General features: G+C 41.5%; 1 protein-coding gene across 2 annotated transcripts in view; it reads left to right on the forward strand.

Moving 5' to 3' along the window:
* WNT7A (Wnt family member 7A) overlaps window positions 1–20,150 on the forward strand; it is an 86,976-nt gene that overhangs the window by 49,207 nt on the left and 17,619 nt on the right. For both annotated transcript variants that reach the window (XM_034777539.1, XM_034777540.1), the window contains exon 3: window positions 2,727–2,998. In XM_034777539.1, the coding sequence (XP_034633430.1) occupies window positions 2,727–2,998 (272 nt within the window). The remainder of the gene's footprint in view (window positions 1–2,726; window positions 2,999–20,150) is intronic.

Here is a 20,150-nt window from a genome sequence, read left to right on the forward strand (position 1 = left end):
TCCACTTCCTGCCACCCCATGAGTGCAGGGTAGGGCCTGCCCTGCAATCACCGGGTGGCAGGAAGTGGAGCGACCCAGCCCCAACTCGTTCCACTCTGCCAGCTCGTGCTGAGGGGTGGTTTCTTCCCTATCCCCCAAGCCTGCTCCTGCCCCCGCACAGACCTTGGGCGCAGCCCCCCCCCCCATGGGGGGGGAGGGGACTGCATAGGGCACCACAATGTCTAGGGATGGCCCTGCTGAAGAGCAAGGCTTTTATAAAGACAAATCATACTTCACTGATTTATTAGAATTCTTTGAGGGGGTCAAAGAAACATGAGGACAAGGATGCTCCAATGGATATAGTATACTTGGACTTTAAGAAAGCCTTTGACAAAGTCCCTCACCAAAGGCTCTTAAGCAAACCAAGCAATCTCTTAGGGAGCCCAGTTCACCAAGGGTATGTCTAGACTGCAACTAAAGACCTGTGGGATGACCTTGGCTAGCTTGGGTCAGCTGACTGGGACTCAGGCCATGGGGTTAAAAATGCAATGTAAATGTTCAGGCTCGGGCTGGATCCCTGGCTCTGAGATCCCGTGTGGGGAGAGGTCTCCAAACCTTGGCTACAGTCTTAGCCAGAATGTCTACACTGCTATTTTTAGCCCTGCAGCCTGTGCCCTGAGATCAATTTACCTGGGCTCTGACACTTGGTGCTGCGGGTTTTTTATTGCAAGGTAGATATACTCTCAGTGTTTTGGGGTTGTAGACCAGGATCTTGAACGGGAGGCAACTGGAGACTTCTCCTTCTCCTTTAAATTTTCATGACAAACCACTAGTCCTAACAATAATAGATCGACATAGTCTGCAGGGGTATATATATTCCATCAATTCAACATTGATATAAATTGTTTCTTTTACAAAGGACAAATCAAGACATCTTTTAAGAAAGTCTTTGATTGCTAGTTCATTTGTAAACATAGCACACAGTACCATCAGCGGAAAGACTGTTCATGCTAATGTTTGGCAAAGAAGTTTCCTTATTAATAGATTTTGTTGATTTTTTTTCTCTCCATTATACTTCCTTGCCATGAGGTAAGAAAGTAGATATTTTTCATTAAAAGAATGAACCACTTAGAGACAAACATAAAAATATAGATCACATATGTGAAAAGAGATGCAGCTGAGAATGAAGTGCCTGTAATATTTCCTTCCTTAACTGATGTTTCTCATGAAGTCTGATGAATAACAGAAATTTGCTTGTTTCATGAATCATAAGCTATCACCAGTAGTTGTTTGGGGTATGACAGGGCTCAGTTGGCAGATGTTTAACAAGGGGATTACATCTTCCCATCCATCCTCTCTTTATAAAAGGCCTGATTCTAATTCTATTGAAGCAAATAAGAATTTTGTCACCAAGTACAGTGGGTGTGGGAGAAGGGGCAGGTTCACAGAGCCAAATCTTGCAGTCCTTACTCAGTCATTTGGGACTTTTGTCTGAGTGAAGATTTCAGGATATGGAACATAAATTATTTCTCATATTATACTTTTATTTCTCATATTATACTTATGCCCCAACATTCAGTTTCATGTATTTTTCTATGCAACACCAACTTTGTCCAAAAAAACCCCAAAACAAAAACAAACAATTTGTTCAAAAATGTGCAAAAATGATATTTTTAGTGAAAATGGCCATTTAAGTATATATATCAAAAAGCAACCAACCCTTGCAAACCCTACACATTTTAGAGAGGTCCTTTTCCATTCAGAATATTTTGAGCATAGTTAGTCCTGAGAATATTACAAGGTACTTGAGATTCACTCCCTGGATATCATAACAGAACTGGAACACATAGGTATTTTTAAAAGCTAATTTACTGATAAGCAGATCACAAATTTTAGATAGAAAAAATAAAACAAAATTCACAGACATATACACAAACACCAATTATTCCTTACACTTGACTTAGTTGTTGCATTTCTGTGTGATCACCAGCCTTTCTACCATCTTATAACCAAAAGTCTGACTAATTGAAAATGTCACAATCTTATTTTTGATATAATTACAGCTGGGCAGGGAATGACTTTCCTGTCTCAAGAATTTTTGAAATTTAAATAATTGTTCCAATCCTGAATCAGACCAAAAGGTTGAAATCTTGAAAATGTCCACAAACTGACAATCTGAAAAAGCTATCAGATTGGGTCAGTTGACATTTTTTGTTTTGATAATTTTGAAATGTTTTGTTTTCATTTTTGACCTTTTAACTCTTTTTTGTATAACTAAATGAACTAAAAATTCTAAATTAAAAGTAATTTCAAACCAAAATTTGAAACTTTTCCTTTAAAATGGGAAATTTTGATAATTTTGAAAAAAAATCTATTTTTTTTTAAATTAGGAGTTTTATCAGTTTCCCACAAATAGTTCTGATGAACTGACATTTTTCACCAAAAAACATTTAGTTGGAAAATTCCCAACTAGCTCTAATGATAACCCAGAAAAATATTTATATGGTTATCTGGATAATACCTAAACTTAAATATACTGCAACCTGGAGCTCTATTTTTTCATAGAGTGCCTGAACATCAACAAAAATCAAAATTTTGAATGGTGGAGTACTGCTTATGTCTGCATATTTACAACACTTCTAATTATAACTATATGGCATTTGCACTGCACTGACTTGCACATATTTTTCTAAATAATCCCATCACAAATGTTGTCCCATATATTTACAGGACTGTTTTAATTTCAGGTAGCAGAGAAGCAGCATTCACATATGCCATCATTGCCGCTGGAGTAGCACATGCGATCACTGCTGCCTGTACCCAGGGAAACCTAAGCGACTGTGGCTGTGATAAAGAAAAACAGGGACAGTACCATAAAGACGAAGGATGGAAATGGGGAGGTTGTTCTGCTGACATCAGATATGGAATAGGATTCGCCAAAGTGTTTGTGGATGCAAGGGAGATTAAACAGAATGCAAGGACTCTCATGAACTTGCACAACAACGAGGCAGGACGTAAGGTAGGTATCTCTCTGCTCTCCACCATCATATGACAATTCCTTGTCTAGAATCAGATGTCTGATTACAACACAATGTTCAGAACTAAATGTGCTTTAATCATAGAATGTCAGGGTTGAAAGGGACCTCAGGAGGTCATCTAGTCTAACTCGCTGCTCAAAGCAGGACCAATCCCCAAACCGATTTTTGTCCCAGATTCCCTAAATGGCCCCTCAAGGATTGAACTGACAATCCTGGATTTAGCAGGCCAATACTCAAACCACTGAGCTATCCCTCCCATGGCTAATGCCATTTTACAGTAGCCGAATAGGCACTTTTATAAGCTACACAAACTTGTTGGACAATCCATCTGTCAAATATTTGTCTAAATGTTACTCTTTCCAGTCATAAAACAGAAAATGCAAACAAACAGTTTAGCTGGGAAGTCAAATGGTGCTTAAGGTAGAAAGCTTGCCTGCTACTGTGTGGCTGAATCTACTTCTCTTCAGGTTCAGACATGAACTTCTGATCATTCATTTGAAAAGGGATCACTTTCAACCCAACTGTCTAAACCTTGCTCTTTGTGTGGGGACTATAGCTAAAGGGAAAAAAAAAAAAAACTTGAGTGAAGTGGAACTAAGAGACCACAAACTGACTCATTTTAATACAACATAATATATACACACATAAGGCAGGGTTATCATTTTAAATGGAGAGCTCCCCCACCATTCCTTAGAACCAGGCAGCTTAAAGCACATTCATGCAGAAACAGTGTTTGAACTCTTGTCTTCCTGGCAGCTTTAAACATGTACATTTTATGTGGAATCTACACAACAATTCTGGGAATCTTGACATCTCTTGGTTTTGCTTCCTTTGCAATATACAGTACTGCAGTGTATTCAGATTTCCTATTGTTGTGTGGCAAAGATGGAGGCCCTGGCACTCCTGTCCAGCAGAGCTGTGCTCAGCACAGGACTGGTGAAGAGGGCCACCAGTGTGCTCCTTAGATCCTTGTGAGCAGGTTTGGTCCCCAGGGTACACGAGAGCAGCCTCAGAGCACTCTAACTTGTGCTAGCTAGAAATTGCTGAATGTGGGTCTTTACACTAGCCAGTAGCACAAAGGGGCCAGGATCTCTGGCCCATAGAACATTACATTACTATGCGCGAGTGTGGCCCTACTCTGAAAAGCAACTATGTAAAAACACCTTCTTATTAAACAGATCTGCACCCTGTGGTTTAGACGCCTCTCAGCTGACTTTAGTGGTCAGTGATTTTTTTACTGCTTTTTTACTACTGTTAAGTATTACAGAGCAAGAGAGCTAAGGACAGTAAGCTGGATTCTGTTCCTTCAGGTGCATCATCAACAGAATGGTTCACCAAATAATGGCCTCAGTGATACCTGTGCAGCCCCATGGCCTTTGCTCAGTTTGCACAGTGTAACTGAATGGAACTCAGCAAACAGTTCTGTTATTGATATACAGTTACCTTCCAGAGTAGAAGGGCTCTTGAACATAGTAATTCACTGTCCTACAGCCCCATCTTGGCCCCTGCTCCAGCCCCTTGAGTTAAAATAATTCCCCATGCTTTCTTAGCTCTTTATTTCACTTTCTCCACTGTTGGCACTTCAATGGAATTTTTCAGCCAGCCCGTAAGTGGTGGCTTTGTCTTTGTTTTGGTGTGATTCAGCACGGATTTGAGTAGCTTGAAGTGGAAAGTGGATTGAAGACACTAATATTTCTGTTGCAGTTACAATAATTAGGACTCTGAGAGATCACAAGACCACAGCATTTGGGCCTTGAAAAAGAATGACTGTTTCTGTCACAAGCAACAGCATAGCCTTCCTCAGACTTATTCCAGCTGAAAGCTAGAGAGGTTATTTTCTTTTTTCAGTGTTCCAAATGCCTGGGTCTGGCACTCCAGGTGCTGCCCCAAGCACAAGCTTGGTGGGCTGGTGCCTGGAGCCGGCCCTGTGCAGCACACAATGTTCTTTCTGCCTTTACCACCAAAATGCACACAATCACAATGATTGTATGTCTAATTTGTGTGCACAAATTTGTGTGTCCTAAAAAACTGGAGGCTGGGAAGATTCACTGTGTTTGTGTTACTATCTGGAAGAGCTGTGGTGTGTGCTATGTTTGGCAAACTGCCATGTCTCCAGCAGGGTCAGAATCTATTCTGATATGGAGATATTTATATGCCTGTTACTGAAACCCTCAGAGTGCCGAACTACTGATCTTATTTGAAATCTTTAATGATCCAGTGGGGTGGAGACCAACACAAGCCTGGGAGGGTGTTATTGCATGTCCACAAACCAGTAAAGAATGAAGAGCTAATGACTGTGTTTAGTAGAGATATCAGGCTTTGCTCCCATATACCTGTGAGGGATCACAATGTTTTCGTCACCTGTTCCATTCTACAGCAAGCACTAGTTGAGGGCTTGCATCAAAGTGGGAGAGATTGCTGATTTTAAATGTTGAACTTGGACACAGAAAAGATTGGCATGTTGTGTGTCAACAGGCAGCACTCGAGGAATATCTGAGATCTGTATATTTTTGGGACTCTTTTTCCAAGAGATTCCAAATACTAGGAATAACCTGGTCTACTCTAGGAGACTTACCTACTGCTGACAATAGTTGTCAGCAATTGGTTCTCCGGAACAGCCTATTGACAACAGTTTAACTGCTAGTGCAGACAGGATAAGAGAGTTATCAGCTAGGTTTCAGCAAACGTGATTGAGACCGATTAAGTAAGAAGAGTAACGAGAGAAGAACTTTAGTAACTATAGGTAGGTACTTCACGTGTAGTTGTTGATTTTTTCCACGCATTTTTTAGTTTATTCTGATTTTAATTTCTCAGCCTCCTTCTCCTGAGAGTGTCTCACTAGTGTAATAGCTAATGAACTCTGATGCCCATAAAGCAGTAACATTCAGACCCAGGATAATATAATGAGTGCCCCCATGTAGAATCAATCTGTACAATGTGTTCCTGGTCTCTAACCCCATCTATGCTAGGAAATAGACCCAGTACTGACAATGGTTGTCAGCAACTGGTCTCATGTATCTACAGTATGTTCAAAGGTTTATCTGCTTGGGTGAAGGGATAAACAGTTTTCATCTGTATTTCTGTGTTTCCTTATGACCTGTGCAAGCAGAAGTTCTCCCAATTTCTTCAATAGTTGCTCCTGTAGTGCAGTGCTGGAATTCCCAGAAACTCTTTTTAGGGTACATCTACACTGCAGCTGGAGGTATAATTCCCATCTTGGGTAGATATACACATGCTAACTTTGATCGAGCTAGCACTAAACATAGCAGCATAGCTGCAGTGGTACAAGTTAGCCACCCGAGTAAAATCCCCTCTCGGCCCTCCTAATTAAGTAATTGCAAATTAGCCCATGGCACCGCCCAGGATACACTGCTATTTTTAGTGCACTAGCTCAATGAAAATTAGCACATGAACATCTACCCAAGATGGAAATTACAAATTACAATCCTGGAAGGGATTTTTGCATGCACCCTGAAAAATGTCCCAATCAATGTTAGAAGCTGTAGTTCATTTGTCTGGCATGTCTTGTCTCTGCTAAGATGGTTCCTGTAGCTCTCTCCCATATCTGAGACACGTCACATCAGGTGTCCCTTGCTTCAATGAATGAGTATGTTCTGAAATGCTGATTTACCACAGTGAGAAGCAAGCAGCATAGGAAGAATTGTAGGAGAATTCATAAGAGCTGTGTCAGAAAATGGAGCTAAAGCTCCTATTAATTTGTAGGCATGATCCTACTACTGATCTGCTCTTAGAATTTCCACTAACTGCATGGGAATCCCATACATGGAACAACTGTGGGATTGAATCCTCAGTTAGCAAATTAGACTTCCCACATACAGAGGTTCTTAAATGATTGCAGGTAACTCCTACTGCTGAGAGGTAGTTATGGTCCAGGGGAAAAAATACATTTCTACCAGTATAACTGCTAAAATAGCAAAGTAGGTATGAAAGGGCCTAGAAATTTTGGTGATTTGACTGAAAGATTTTCATTCTGAGTCAGAGGCAAGGACATTATAAATTGTTCTCTCTCTCCCCCTCTCTCTGACATTGCAGTTCTGTGAATGACATCTTGCATCAGAGTTACATCATATTAAATATAACGCCACATTATGAGTCATTGTTATAAATCATGACACAGGCTACATTAGAAGGTTTTTGCAATCCAAGGGCACATCAAGGTGGATTTTTATTTGCTGTTTCTCTTTGCAGACACACACAGGTGTGCTAACTTAGTAATTCTATCATGCATTGCAGGGCCGGCTCAGGCTTTTTTGCTGCCCCAAGCGATGAAGGAAAAAAAAAAAAAAAAAGCTGCGATCAGTGGCACTTCGGCGGCGGTTCCACTGCGCTGCTTCTCCTTCGCTCCGAGGGGGACTGAGGGACCCGCCGCCGAATTGCTGCTGAAGACCCGGATATGCCGCCCCAAGCACCTGCTTCGTTCGCTGGTGCCTGGAGCCGGCCCTGATGCATTGGTAGTGCTCCAATTCTTTTTGGGCTCTTGAGTTTAAATATGCATTGTAGAAGAGGTTCAGAGTGAACATAACAGAGGGTTACTGTAACTATCAAGCAAGACTACGAGAAATTATAAGGGGTGCATCCCAAATTGATGAAGTAACTCTGAGAATTAATCTACTGTAATATTTACTGTCCTATTTTTTGGGGAAGAGGAGGTTTAGATGAAACAGTGATGCTTAGAAATGAAGGACTTCAGGATTCCCACAAAACTATTGTGTGATGCCTAACATGATATTCTAGTCCCCTTTCTTGTCCATGTCTCTTTTGTTGCCTAGCAAAGAGTTTAACTTCAGAAATAGATTTTGATTCCTCAGACATGCTCTCTTGTAACTTTCCCCACCCTCTTCTGGTGCTAGTATCAGCGCTGGCATCACCAGGCCCCCATAGTGAGGTCAAAGAAGTTAACTGCCAATCTCCAGTTGACAGCAGTTCTCAATTCAATCTGAACATGTTTTATTTCAGTCCATGCATGTTGACGAACATGGTAGCATGAATATGAAATAATAGTGTAAGCCCTTGGGGGTGGGGACTATTTTTTTAATATAGCACCCAGCACACTATTGACACTTAAAACAACAGTAAGCAATAGCTTGAAAAAATAATGCTGTGAAATTAAAGGCCATGTAGATATTTGAAAATTTCAAATCGATGCATGAGATTTAAAGGAACTAACAACACTGCCTGGAGCCAGGCAAAACGCAGTCAGGCATTATAAAAGCTACCAAAAGTTCTACCACTGTACCCCAACCCCTGCCTGCGCATGCTTGAGGCTTGATTCACCCCTGCTGGTGTGGAATAGGGATGGAATGCAGTTGGCAACACCTTGATCAAATGGGAGCAGCTGCACCTGTACCTGCAGGAGGATACCTCCATTGCCGTCTTTCCAAGGGGGTCCAGCCAGGGGAGGGCAGTTTGAAAGTACATCTGGGTGCCATAGCAGCCCCACATGTGGAGACTAGGGTGACCAGACAGCAAGTGTGAAAAATTGGGACAGGGCGTGGGGGCTAATAGGAGCCTATATAAGAAAAAGACCCCAAAATTGGGACTGTCCCTATAAAATTGGGACATCTGGTCACCCTAGTGGAGACTGTCAAGGATTTATGCTGCCTGGCTCCAGGCCCTCCAGAAGAACGCACTTGTGGATTGTCTTGCATAGCTACAACCTCTTGTCTCATCAGATTTTCTGTGTTGAGGGACCTACTTCTTGGGCTCTGCAAGCTTGTGTAACGCTGATAGATGCCAGTCATCAGAGGGACTGAACCTAGGACCTCTGAAGCTCAGTGTATGAGCCTCTGATGCACAAGCTAAAAGCCACGTGGCTCTTAGTCATGGCTGTAGCAGACTCATCAATCTCTAGATTGTCTAGGTGCCCCTAGAGTGGAACAGAGCACCATACCAAGTAGGCATGGGTGATACTTGCATGGGTAGAACCTCAGGGGCAATCAAGCCAGTGGTAATCCCTTGAACAGACTGCTAATCACCTTCATTTGTGTTGCAGCTTTACGTATTTACAGTGTCTCTTAGAGCGCAGTCATTGTACTATCCTTTAGCAGGATGCAAAGCCCCCCCTGAGTTAGCCACTGTGGGGCAGAGATGGAGCTAAGGCCCTGCCTGCCCTCCCAATCTCATCAGAGATGGCTGTGTCACAAGAGTGCTAGCAGGGAGCAGTCACAGTGCCATGACAGCACAAGGCATGAGCAAGGGGAGAATGGTCCTTGTATTGGGAAAAGAGCCTGCCGCAATCTGGCTCTTAGAGAGCTTTGAACAGAGACCAACTGACTAATGGACAATATCCAAATGTATGTACTTTTGTATTCAAATATCCCAACAGTCACACTAGCAAGAGTGTCTTAAATGGGTTATACATCAGGATAAATGCTCTACTGTGTCTGGAGCTGCAGAAAATTACCTTAGACTCCACTAGGAGACCAACTTATAGTAGAATAATTAAAAACTGGGTGAGGCTGCTCTGTTACTATAATATCACTTGATTACTGATACCAAAAGTATCGGCAGCCCAGCCATATGTTTCTTGAAGCTCAGAACTTCCTAATGCCCTTTAAAAAGTTACACTAGTTATTTTCTAACTTTACTTAAAAAAAAACCTACTGATCTTTGCTTTTAGAAGCATCCAGTTTTTAACTTTTTGCATGCCCTTTAAATGTAAAGCTGATAATCCACTTTCCGCATTACAGTTAGGCAGTAAATATTAATGGAATAATCACAATTGTTAATTATTCCCAAGTGAAAATAGTTTAAAGTTGTAAATAGTCTCTCAGGAGTTTATTCTCCACCTTCTGTTCAGTTGCTCATATCACTGGGTGTTAGGAACATTTGGAGAGGCAAATATATCCAGAAGAACTGGGCTGTGGCACCATACCATTTCAAAAGCGGATGTAACATGTAGAAACACCAATGTGTCTAGTTTCTGAGTGTGGAAAGCCACTTAGTCACAGAAATCCCCAAAGTGTCTGTATGTTGTACTGAACTGGTCCAAATTTTTCTTTTTTCTGGTTTGCTTCTACAATGAATGATAAATCTGTCATGTAAAACTGTCCCACTGAAGACAATGGCCAAATTCCCATGGATTACAAAGAAGTAGATTAGCCTTAAACCTGGGATCAGAGTTTGGGTCCTAGGCCCTGAGGAACAGAGGCTGGGAGCCTTGTGGAGACAGACAAACTACTTCACTGGTTTAACTTCATTGCCTTCAGTGGATTTGCTCCTAATTTACAATGGTGTGAGAGCAGGATAAAGCCCAGTATGTGTTCAGTCCTTTATGAAGAGGGAATGCTTTTCACATTGGCAATTTCCCCCTTCTGGGTGGTAGCTGGAGAGATGTTGACAGGCTCCACTAGCAGCTGTATTTAGTCCTTCTGGCCAGAGGAGGTTATTGCAATACTGGAGTCCAAAAATGTGGGGCAGGGTGAGTGAGGATATAGAGGGAGCAGGGATGCGGAGAGCTGACAAAATAAAGGGAATCTCAAAGGAAACTCACCAAAAACAAATGAAAATATCTTACAGGGTAAACTGTTGAAAGCAGCGTGTGGTGTTTCACTCAAACCTGTGATCTCAATATATGGAAACTCTACTGCTAAAACTGCATGTACCATTTTGAAAATACTCCTCTAGGCACTCAAATATCCTTACACATTTGCTTGCTCACTGATTTAACAGTGTGACAAGTCAGCTTGGTTAAAGCCAGGGGAAGAACAAACAAAAATAACTGGGGACTTACGGGGCTCATCCAAATGTCCTAGACAAATGCCTTGTTGCAGCCAGAGACCCATAAACAAAAGCAACAAGGCTGCTCCCAGCAAGCTGCTTCCAACTTCCCAGTTGGTGTGGTTCCTACGTCCAGCCAAATGCTGAGGAAGAGCACGAGCCAGCACAATTTAGAGTCCTTTCCTGACAGATCAGCTTGTTTTAGTGAGGCCTGGACATATCCCACCCCTGCAATCCCTGCACTGTTGTAGACATTCTGCTCAGGAAGAGTGTTTACTTTCTCCTTGACAACCACTGCATGGGGCCTGTACAAACCATCACTACAATGATGCCCTGATTTCATAGTTCCAGGCAATCTACTGAAGAGGTGATAGACACAGCAAGTCATTTCTGGCAAGCCCACGTACAACTCCTTTGACATGAAGTTTGTAAGGTAGGATTTTCAAGAAGGCCCAGCATTGAATGCACTGCTCCCAGTGAGGTCAATGGTGAAACTTCCATTCATTTCAATAGGAGCAAAGTAAGGTAAATGCAGATCACTTTGGAACCTCCACCCTACATTGTCCTCTCTTAACGCCTGTCCCCCGTCCCCGGGTGAATGTTTGCACTACACCTGACAGGCCTATGCAGGGTAATTTCCTAGGTGTGAAAAAAAATTACAGGTCCTGGGCTCTCTCATAGTATTTTGTTTGTATTTGAAGGGATCAAAGATCTATTTTATGGCTTTCCTACTGCTTTTAGATAATAGTCTTAAAACAAGACTAAACTTGACAGACAAGCTCTGCATCTTCTCAACAGCCCAGAGTAAAGATAAAGGGAACATTAATGTTATTCTAAATTATGAGAAGGAATCAGACTGCACAAGAGCTGTAATCCACAAGAATGAATTTTCATTCCACTTGTCCTCCACTTTCAACTCATCAGAAGTTGTGATACATGGTCCTACTTGTATTTTGGCTTTCAACTCCCTCTTATATCTTATGTGGTTGAAAATTGAATTCCTGATTTACACTGAAGATTAGGGAATGATAAATGCTATCACTTACCTGCAGTCGCAATTTTAGAGGATTCTGGCATTATGAGCAAAACAGGCATTTCATGTGGGTGATTACTAGTGCTGACAAAGATAGGTAAGAAAGGGCCAAGTCTTGTTAATAAATAATAAAAACCCTCTCAAGTTCCACATTTAGTATCATGAATTTTTCATAACAGAAACAATCAGAGGGTCACTATAATGATTAATTTGCTTAAATAATACAAAGTCACTGGCTGTGTTGCAAACTTTTCAAGGAAGATGGGAGATGTTTCCAAAGTTAATTCACATTTGCTCTTTCGATAGTTGGCAGCATAAGTCATTTAGTGACCACTGAGATACAGGACTGTCACAGGGTCCACTCACCACAGCGGCACCTCCTGCTGGCCATCCTGTGGATTAGCTCTGCCAGTTGGTGCGCCCTCTTCAGGGGGTGCCTCTGCTGTTGCCCTCTCACCCTGCAGACCCGCCTCACTCCAGGAACTGCAGCATCCTCTTCATGATTCTCCCTTCCGGGGTTACCTACAATCCTTCTATAGAAATAGTCTCAGGCAGTCGTCTCCTGTGCTGCCCTGATGGTGCCACTGGCCCAGTGGCCGGTAGGGGAACCTGGGCTCGCCCTGTACTCTGGGTTCCAATCCAGGGACCCTCAGCTCAGCAGTTCTGGGCTCTACCCTCTCAGTCCTCACTGCTCCTTCTCTGGACTGCTTCCTACTCTTCCTTGTTCCGAACTTCTCTGAGAGTACCAGCTCCAAACCAACTTCTTCCTCCCTCTTCCAAGGGAGTGACTGCCTTTTCCCCAGCCACCCTGTCTGTTCTCAGCTCCTGGGGTTTATAGGCCCCATTTATTTCTGTACAGCTGAGCCTGCTAACCATCAACTCCCTGCTCCCTGGCTCTCCCTCCAGGTGCAGCCTGTGGAGTTAATTGGTCTACCTGGCCACTTTAACCCCTTCTAATCCTGTGTGGGGTAGACACCCCATCATAAGTACCCAAGGAGAAATGAAGGATTATTTTAGACATTATATAGTCCACTGCTTTATAGGTCTGATCCAGTTCCACTGAAGTCTATGGAAAGATGCCCTATGACTTCAAAGTGCTTTAGATTAGGCCCTCTAACACTTGTCTGTGTCTCATTAATATTCCAAAACCAAAACACTTTGTTTTACGCTTGTTTAGAGACAACAGTGTACTTAGTTATCACATCGCTTACAAAACCTAAACACTAAAAGCAAAGAAATGAAATGTTTAGAGCATCATAAATCTTACCTTACTCACATACTAAAAACCACAAAGATATTATTGTGATCAAGATAAAGAAATGCACATTACATTACATCACATCACAACAACCTTAACTCTGTCCCATGAATGGTAGAGGCTTTTTCTGTATAATTTCTGTTATCTTGATCCTGGTTATGTTGAAATATGTTTTTCTTTGTGCTTGTATTTGGAATTTCCCTATGTAGGTGGGTGTGTGGGTCAGTGACTTTGTTTGTGTTTTTGACATTGTTCATTTGCCTACATAAAGGAAAAAGAACATCATAGGCTAACATTTTCAAAATTGGCACCTAAAGTTAGGCCTCTTAAAGAGGTGGTAAGATTTTCAGAGTTAGGTGCTTAACATGACTGGACTTCCATTAAATTTCATTGGGAGTTACAGGTATCCAGCACCCCTGAAATTCAAGTCTCTTATTTAGGTGTCTAAATATGGATTTGTGCATCTATCCTAAGAATGACAATATGGATTTTTGGCCATTAAAAATTAAACAAATGGAATAGAAGAGTCCCCAGATTTTAAAAGATTTATTGGTGCTTGGCAAGTTATTAATGTTTTTGCAAGTTATTGACAATCTAATAACTGTTTGGCTAGGTCCTTCTGGAACGTCATTTTCCACATACCTAAAGAGATGGGTGTTTACACCACACATAACCTACAACATGTATTAGACCAAGGCTCCTGTGCAGTCTTGCCTCATGCAGTGCATTCCTGAGAAGATATGTAGCTGCACAGTAAATGAATATGAGTTATATATGATTAATGCTCCTCCCATCATGGGGTGTCAGCAGGAATGGAACCTGGGGCCTTCAACACAAGCCTCTACAACTTGAGCCAAAGAACTGTTGGTGTACCTGACTCTTACCCTATATGTGGGCCAGATACTGTGGTCTGTGTGTGAGACACAATACCCAAAGCTAAGGTATTACATATGCATGTCCATTACGCCAAACATTGGTATATAGTGCTAGAAAGTTCTAACAAGTTCAATAACTGACAAGACAAATACCCATGCTCTCAAAGAGCCCTGCAAAGGTGGGTAAGCATTATAAACCCACTTTTACAGTTGGCTTAAATAAAGATGTTTGAAGCAATGCATGTGAGAGGCACTTGACTTCAATGGAGTTGCACCAGTTTAAACCAGCAGCCAGCTTAGCCCAATGAATGTAAGTTTCTCTAAGTAGCCTGTAGTGACAAGGTGAGTGAAGCAATATCTTTTATTGGTTAGTGAGAGTGATGAGCTTTCAAGCTTACACAGATGGCCTGAAGAAAGGCTCACCTACCCTATCTCTCTAATATCCTGGGACCAACACGGCTACAACAACACTACATACTATAAAGGTTGCTTAAGAAGTTTGTGGCACAATGGAGACCAGAACCCTGCTCTCTGTAAAGCCATTGAGCTCTGAGAATGCTTACTACAACCCATACATAGAAAGGACTTGGCTCTAGCCAAGGCCATTCAGATGGGCTAGAGAGGTTTGATTTAATGAAAAGAAGTGCACAGAAATCTGGAAGCAAGCAGTTTAAAACCCATTCAGTAAAAAAACAGCATATCATCTTGGGAAAATAATGGCAAAAGTTTCTTAGATGCCTGTCGTGGAAACATGAGAGAGTGACAAGCTTTTTAAAGGGCTAACCTGAAGAGTATGTGCTGTGTAAGAGCTTGGGAAAGGAGCACAGTCTTTGCACAGCTAGGAAAAGATAAGACCCATATTGCCAGACATAGAGCTGAAGGTGAAATGCCCGTTATATTTCCGAGCATTCTACTAATCAGCACAGAGTAACAGGTACAAGTACTGTTAAATGACTGTGTAGCTAATATTTCCTGGCACTCTACTAATGAGTACAGAGTAATAGGTACATGTACTGATACATGACTATATAGCTAAACTGGGAATTAATGCCAGAACTATCATTTGTGTTTTCAGAAATGATGTACTGAAAACTTGTGCACAAATGATTTGAGGTTTTAGGAAAATGATCTGAGTAGAAACATATTCTGGACTTCATTTTAACAACATATTCGGATTTATCATCATTGGGTCATAAATGGTTAAAAGCACTTAACACCTAAACTGATCCAAGGTATATAAAATACCTAATATTCTAGAAAGGTTAGATGAAAAATATATTGAAGTGCTTCCTCCTGTAATGGCTTTAGTAAAATGCTAAATCACATGTGGCTGTACAGGAGATGCCAGATTCATCAAGACCAGAGCAGTGCCATATGCCAAAAGCAGAGATTGTTGCAAAATCTTTAGGAGAACTGGTTAGCCAAGGTATCCTGACATTTTTGGAACATACAAAGCTCACAATGGACAAAACTCCTTTAGAATTTGGTCCATTGTGGGCATACAGAAAGATGGCAGTGTCCACATTTTCAGAAACTATTAAGTAGATGTGGATCCATTTCCAGTGCTAAAAACAGAGCATCTTTTTCCACTGCTAGAAAGTGGCAGTATTAATGAAATTAGATTTGCCTTAAGCATACTAGTAGGTGAAGCACAATCAAGAGCCTTTAAATATCTGATCATCAATATTCTTATGCGGCTATTTCCATATGGCTTTTCCCTGGAGTGGCTAGCACATTGGCTATATTATGGCATATAAATGATCCAGTATGAAAGTGTTTAAGTGAAGTAATCAACCATTTGGATGGCATACTAATGAAGGTGACAATATGGAAATTTATTTGAGGAGTTTGGAATGCATATTAAAAGAACCCAAAAGGTTTGGATTACAGGGTTTTTTTTTTGTTTTTTGTTTTGTTTTTTTTTTAAAGGAGAAACGTGCCTTTATTCTAGTCAGGAGTCTTAAGATAAATAATGCAAGTAGAAGGATTAAAACCTCTTCCAGAAAAAAAAGTGGAGCAGTTTCCAAAATACCTGGTAACTATGCCTAGGCATGCTACAGTAGTCAGATCCCTAGTTAATTGGGTGACACTTTATATTAAGGTTCCTTTTGTAGATGGTTTATACAGGGCTAATAAATGATTAATAGATGTAAGCATATTACAGGCATGAGTAATATATATTATAGATAGGTATAAGTACACCACTACAAGATGTAATAGGTAGTTATAAGCCATGATTGCAAGCAATCTACTGTCCTGCTAAACTCTAACTGATTAACCCTTTACTAAAAGATTATTTATTAACCCCTTATAAGCGATTTCTAAATTGAACCTTAATATAAAGCGAGGCCATTCATTTTATTTGGGAACTTTGCTATCTAACATGTCTACAGTAGTAAATAGAAAGACAATTGTTAATAAAGGATAGTAACTGGATTTAGACTGAAGAAGGTAATAGGGCATTTGAGCACACCAAGAATTTATTAATATGTACCAAGGTATCAGTACATTTCAATCCCAAATTAGAACTTTTAGCATGTGGTATCCCACCTGTAGGTATAGATGCCATCATACCACATAAAATGCCTGTTGGGACCAAGACAAATTAATTAAAGATTCTGTAAGCAAAACCAAAACATTAAACAAACCTTTGTTTAGAAAAAGAATCTCTGGGTATTATTCTTGGAATCAGGAAATTCCAGGTACTTCTGCATGGGAGGAAATTTTCATTGACAGCAGGCCAGAAGCTCCTTGTTAAAATTCTTGGCCTGAAGAGGAGTATGCTAATCTTTGTAACCTAGCAGCTGCTGAGATAGGCTCTGATGGTAGGATCTTATCTCTGATAAGTATAATCTATCTGAAAACATGGAAGTGCTGATGTATTATCCCAGTTGCAATTAGAGGTGGCAAATCCTTTAAAGCCAAGTCCAACTTTTAGAATATTTTTTTTTGGAAGAAGTTCCTATTTCTGCAAGAAGAATGCAGCAGCGACAAAGAGCCAGTTCTTAAATTAAATTAATTAAAACCGCATATTTCAGAGGGCGATGTGAATGTTTTGTATGGTGAGCACACATGGTGTGGAAAGATGAACTCAATAGAGTGACTCTATATTGTTGGGTTTCTGTGCGATGACAATGAAATCCTTGCAAGTCACATTGTTGGAAGAATTGCATGAAGGCCGCACTAGAATAGCTAAAAAAGCTAAAGCTGTCACTGGAACTATTTTTTTAAAAGCCAAATTTGTATCAAGATATCAAGTTGGTGAGTGTACAATGTGATGTGTCACAACAGGCACATAATGTGCCTGTTCCTAGATCCTGATATCTTTGGAAATATGCTTTGAACCCATGACACAAAATTCATGTCAACTTTGTAAAGACCAGTAAACCAACAAGACTTAAGCCTGACTGGGTATTCTTTCCTAAAGAATACTCTTGGAGACTGCAGGGTAGGAGACAGGAGAAAATGGAATAAAAGTGTCATTTAAAAAGTAATTGGCTCAGGGACAAATCTTCTGACTGTAAAAGTAATGTTAAGAGATAAATATATCAGTAATTTACTGTGAAGTATAAAATATTATTAGACTCCGAAGCTTAAAAACACTATATCTGTGAATGACATGTGAACAAATACTGTGCCTTTTCCGGATTCAGAGGATTTATTTCCCTTTATGTTCAAGGCAGAGGCTTGACAGTCTGTCCGTTTTGCCTTTATCAAGACACTGTTAGAGACAGTGCTTCCTAACTGAGAGATTTGGATAGAAGTAGCGTGAAATCACCTGAAAAGTTTGAATTATAATGAGAAAAAATACACTAACTTCATTTTTGGGATATATATGCTTTGCACTGTTTTATTTATCCAGTAACTGGAGGGTTAATTATGCATGCACATAGTTACATAAGCCTGTATGAGTTATATTGGTTAGAAATGGTGACCGGTTTCAGTGGTAGCCATGTTAGTCTTAACAGCAAAAAAAACGAGGAGTCCTTGTGGCACCTTAGAGACTAACAAATTTTCTTGGGCATAAGCTTCCGTGGGCTAGAACCCACTTCATCAGATGTATGAAGTGAAAAATACAGGAGCAGGTATAAATACATGAAAGGATGGGGGTTGCTTTACCAACGAGATAAATCAATTAACAGCAGGATACCAAGGGAGGAAAAATAGCTTTTGAAGTGATAAGAGAGTGGCCCATTACAGACAGTTGACAAGAAGGTGTGAGTAACAGTAGGGAGAAATTAGAATTGGGGAAATTAAGTTTAGGTTTTGTAATGACCCAACCACTCCCAGTCTTTATTCAGGCCTAATCTGACGGTATCCAGTTTGCAAATTAATTCCAGTTCTGCCGCTTCACGTTGGAGTCTGTTTTTGAAGTTTTTTTGTCGAAGAATTGCCACTTTGAGGTCTGTTATTGAGTGTTTTTGAACTACTGTTTTTTGAATGTTATGATTCCTGATGTCAGATTTGTGTCCATTTATTCTTTTGCGTAGAGACTGTCTGGTTTGGCCAATGTACATGGCAGAGAGGCATTGCTGGCACATTATGGCATATATCACATTGGTAGATGTGCAAATGAATGAGCCCCGGATGGCATGGCTGATGTGGTTAGGTCCTATGATGGTGTCCCTTGAAAAGATATGTTGACAGAGTTGGCACCGGGGTTTGTAGCAGGGTTTGGCTCCTGGGTTGGTGTTTTTGTTGTGTGTTGTGTAATTGCTGGTGAGTATTTGCTTCAGGTTGGGGGGCTGTCTGTAATCGAGGACTGGCCTGTCTCCCAAGATTTGTGAGAGTGAGGGATTGTCCTTCAGGATAGGTTGTAGATCCTGGATACCAGCATATTATGCCTGAATAAAGACCAGGAGTGGTCGGGTCATTACAAAACCTAAACTTAATTTCCCCAATTCTAATTTCTCTCTACTGTTACTCACACCTTCTTGTCAACTGTCTGTAATGGGCCACTCTCTTACCACTTCAAAAGTTATTTGTCCTCCCTTGGTATCCTGCTGTTAATTGATTTATCTCGCTAGACTGACCTAACACTTGGTAAAGCATCCCGCATCCTTGGTATTTATACCTGCTCCTGTATTTTTCACTTCATACATTTTATGAAGTGGGTTCTAGCCCACAAAAGCTTATGCCCAAATAAATTTGTTAGTCTCTAAGGTGCCACAAGGATTCGTTGTTTTTTTTATTGGTTAGAAATGTTTGGAACCAATAAGAGGTGATATTACTTTGTAACTAATATTCTTGCCACTACCGGGTTTAACTAAAATAGCACAAAAGAGATGTTTTCTGATGAGCTGTCTGGAAACTGATGAGACTGTTGTTTTGGTTTGGAAGCCTTTTTCTTGATAGCTTAAGCATTTGTTAAAGAGATCTAGTTGGGTCACTCATGATTCTTTGATGTAGAACACCAGCATCTCTTAACTCACAGTACTTGACTCCCAGTGGAGAAAGTTGCAAGGAAGATGGAGTTCAATGGAAATGAGTCAACAATCTAACACATCACTTTGTAGACATTCGCTGCTACAAGAATGGATTCCAGTTGTATCATTTCTTGCTTCCATTACAGTCTTTGCCACAATAATGAGGAATGAATCATTCCCTGAAACAAAGATTGCAGTGACAAATGTTAATGACAAGTGTCAATGACACAGGAGTATTCCATTCCTAGGAGAGTAAGGTTGTAATTAAACCTGAATAAGACAGAACTTTCATTCATTCGATTCTCAAATTCATCACTGTAAATTAGTTTATATTATTTAGGGTTACCATATTTTGAGCCTCCAAAAGGAGGACACTCCACGGGGCCCCGGCCCCACCCCCAGCCCCGCCCCCGCCCAACTCCGCCCCTTCCCCAAAGTCCCCGCCCCAACTCCTCCCCCTCCCCTGCTTCCCGCGAATATTTGATTCGCGGGAAGCCTGAAGCAGGTAAGGGGGGTGTGGGGGGAGGAGGCGCGGCCCAGTCTGGCCCCCCCGGCGTCTCCGGCCTGGGTCGGCCCGCCCAGCACTGTCAGTCCCTGGCCGAGCACCCCTGGCCCAGTCCCTGAGCCCCCGGCCCGGCCCCGCCGACCGCCGGCCCCCGAGCCCCCGGCCCGGCACCGCCGACCGCCAGCTCCCGAGCCCCCGGCCCGGCACTGCCGACTGCCGGCCCCCGAGCCCCCGGCCCGGCACCGCCGACCGCCGGCCCCCGGCCCGGACAACCGCCGGCTCCCGAGCCCCCAGCC

Source organism: Trachemys scripta, chromosome 7 (assembly GCF_013100865.1).
Source record: "Trachemys scripta elegans isolate TJP31775 chromosome 7, CAS_Tse_1.0, whole genome shotgun sequence".
NCBI lineage: Eukaryota > Metazoa > Chordata > Testudines > Emydidae > Trachemys > Trachemys scripta.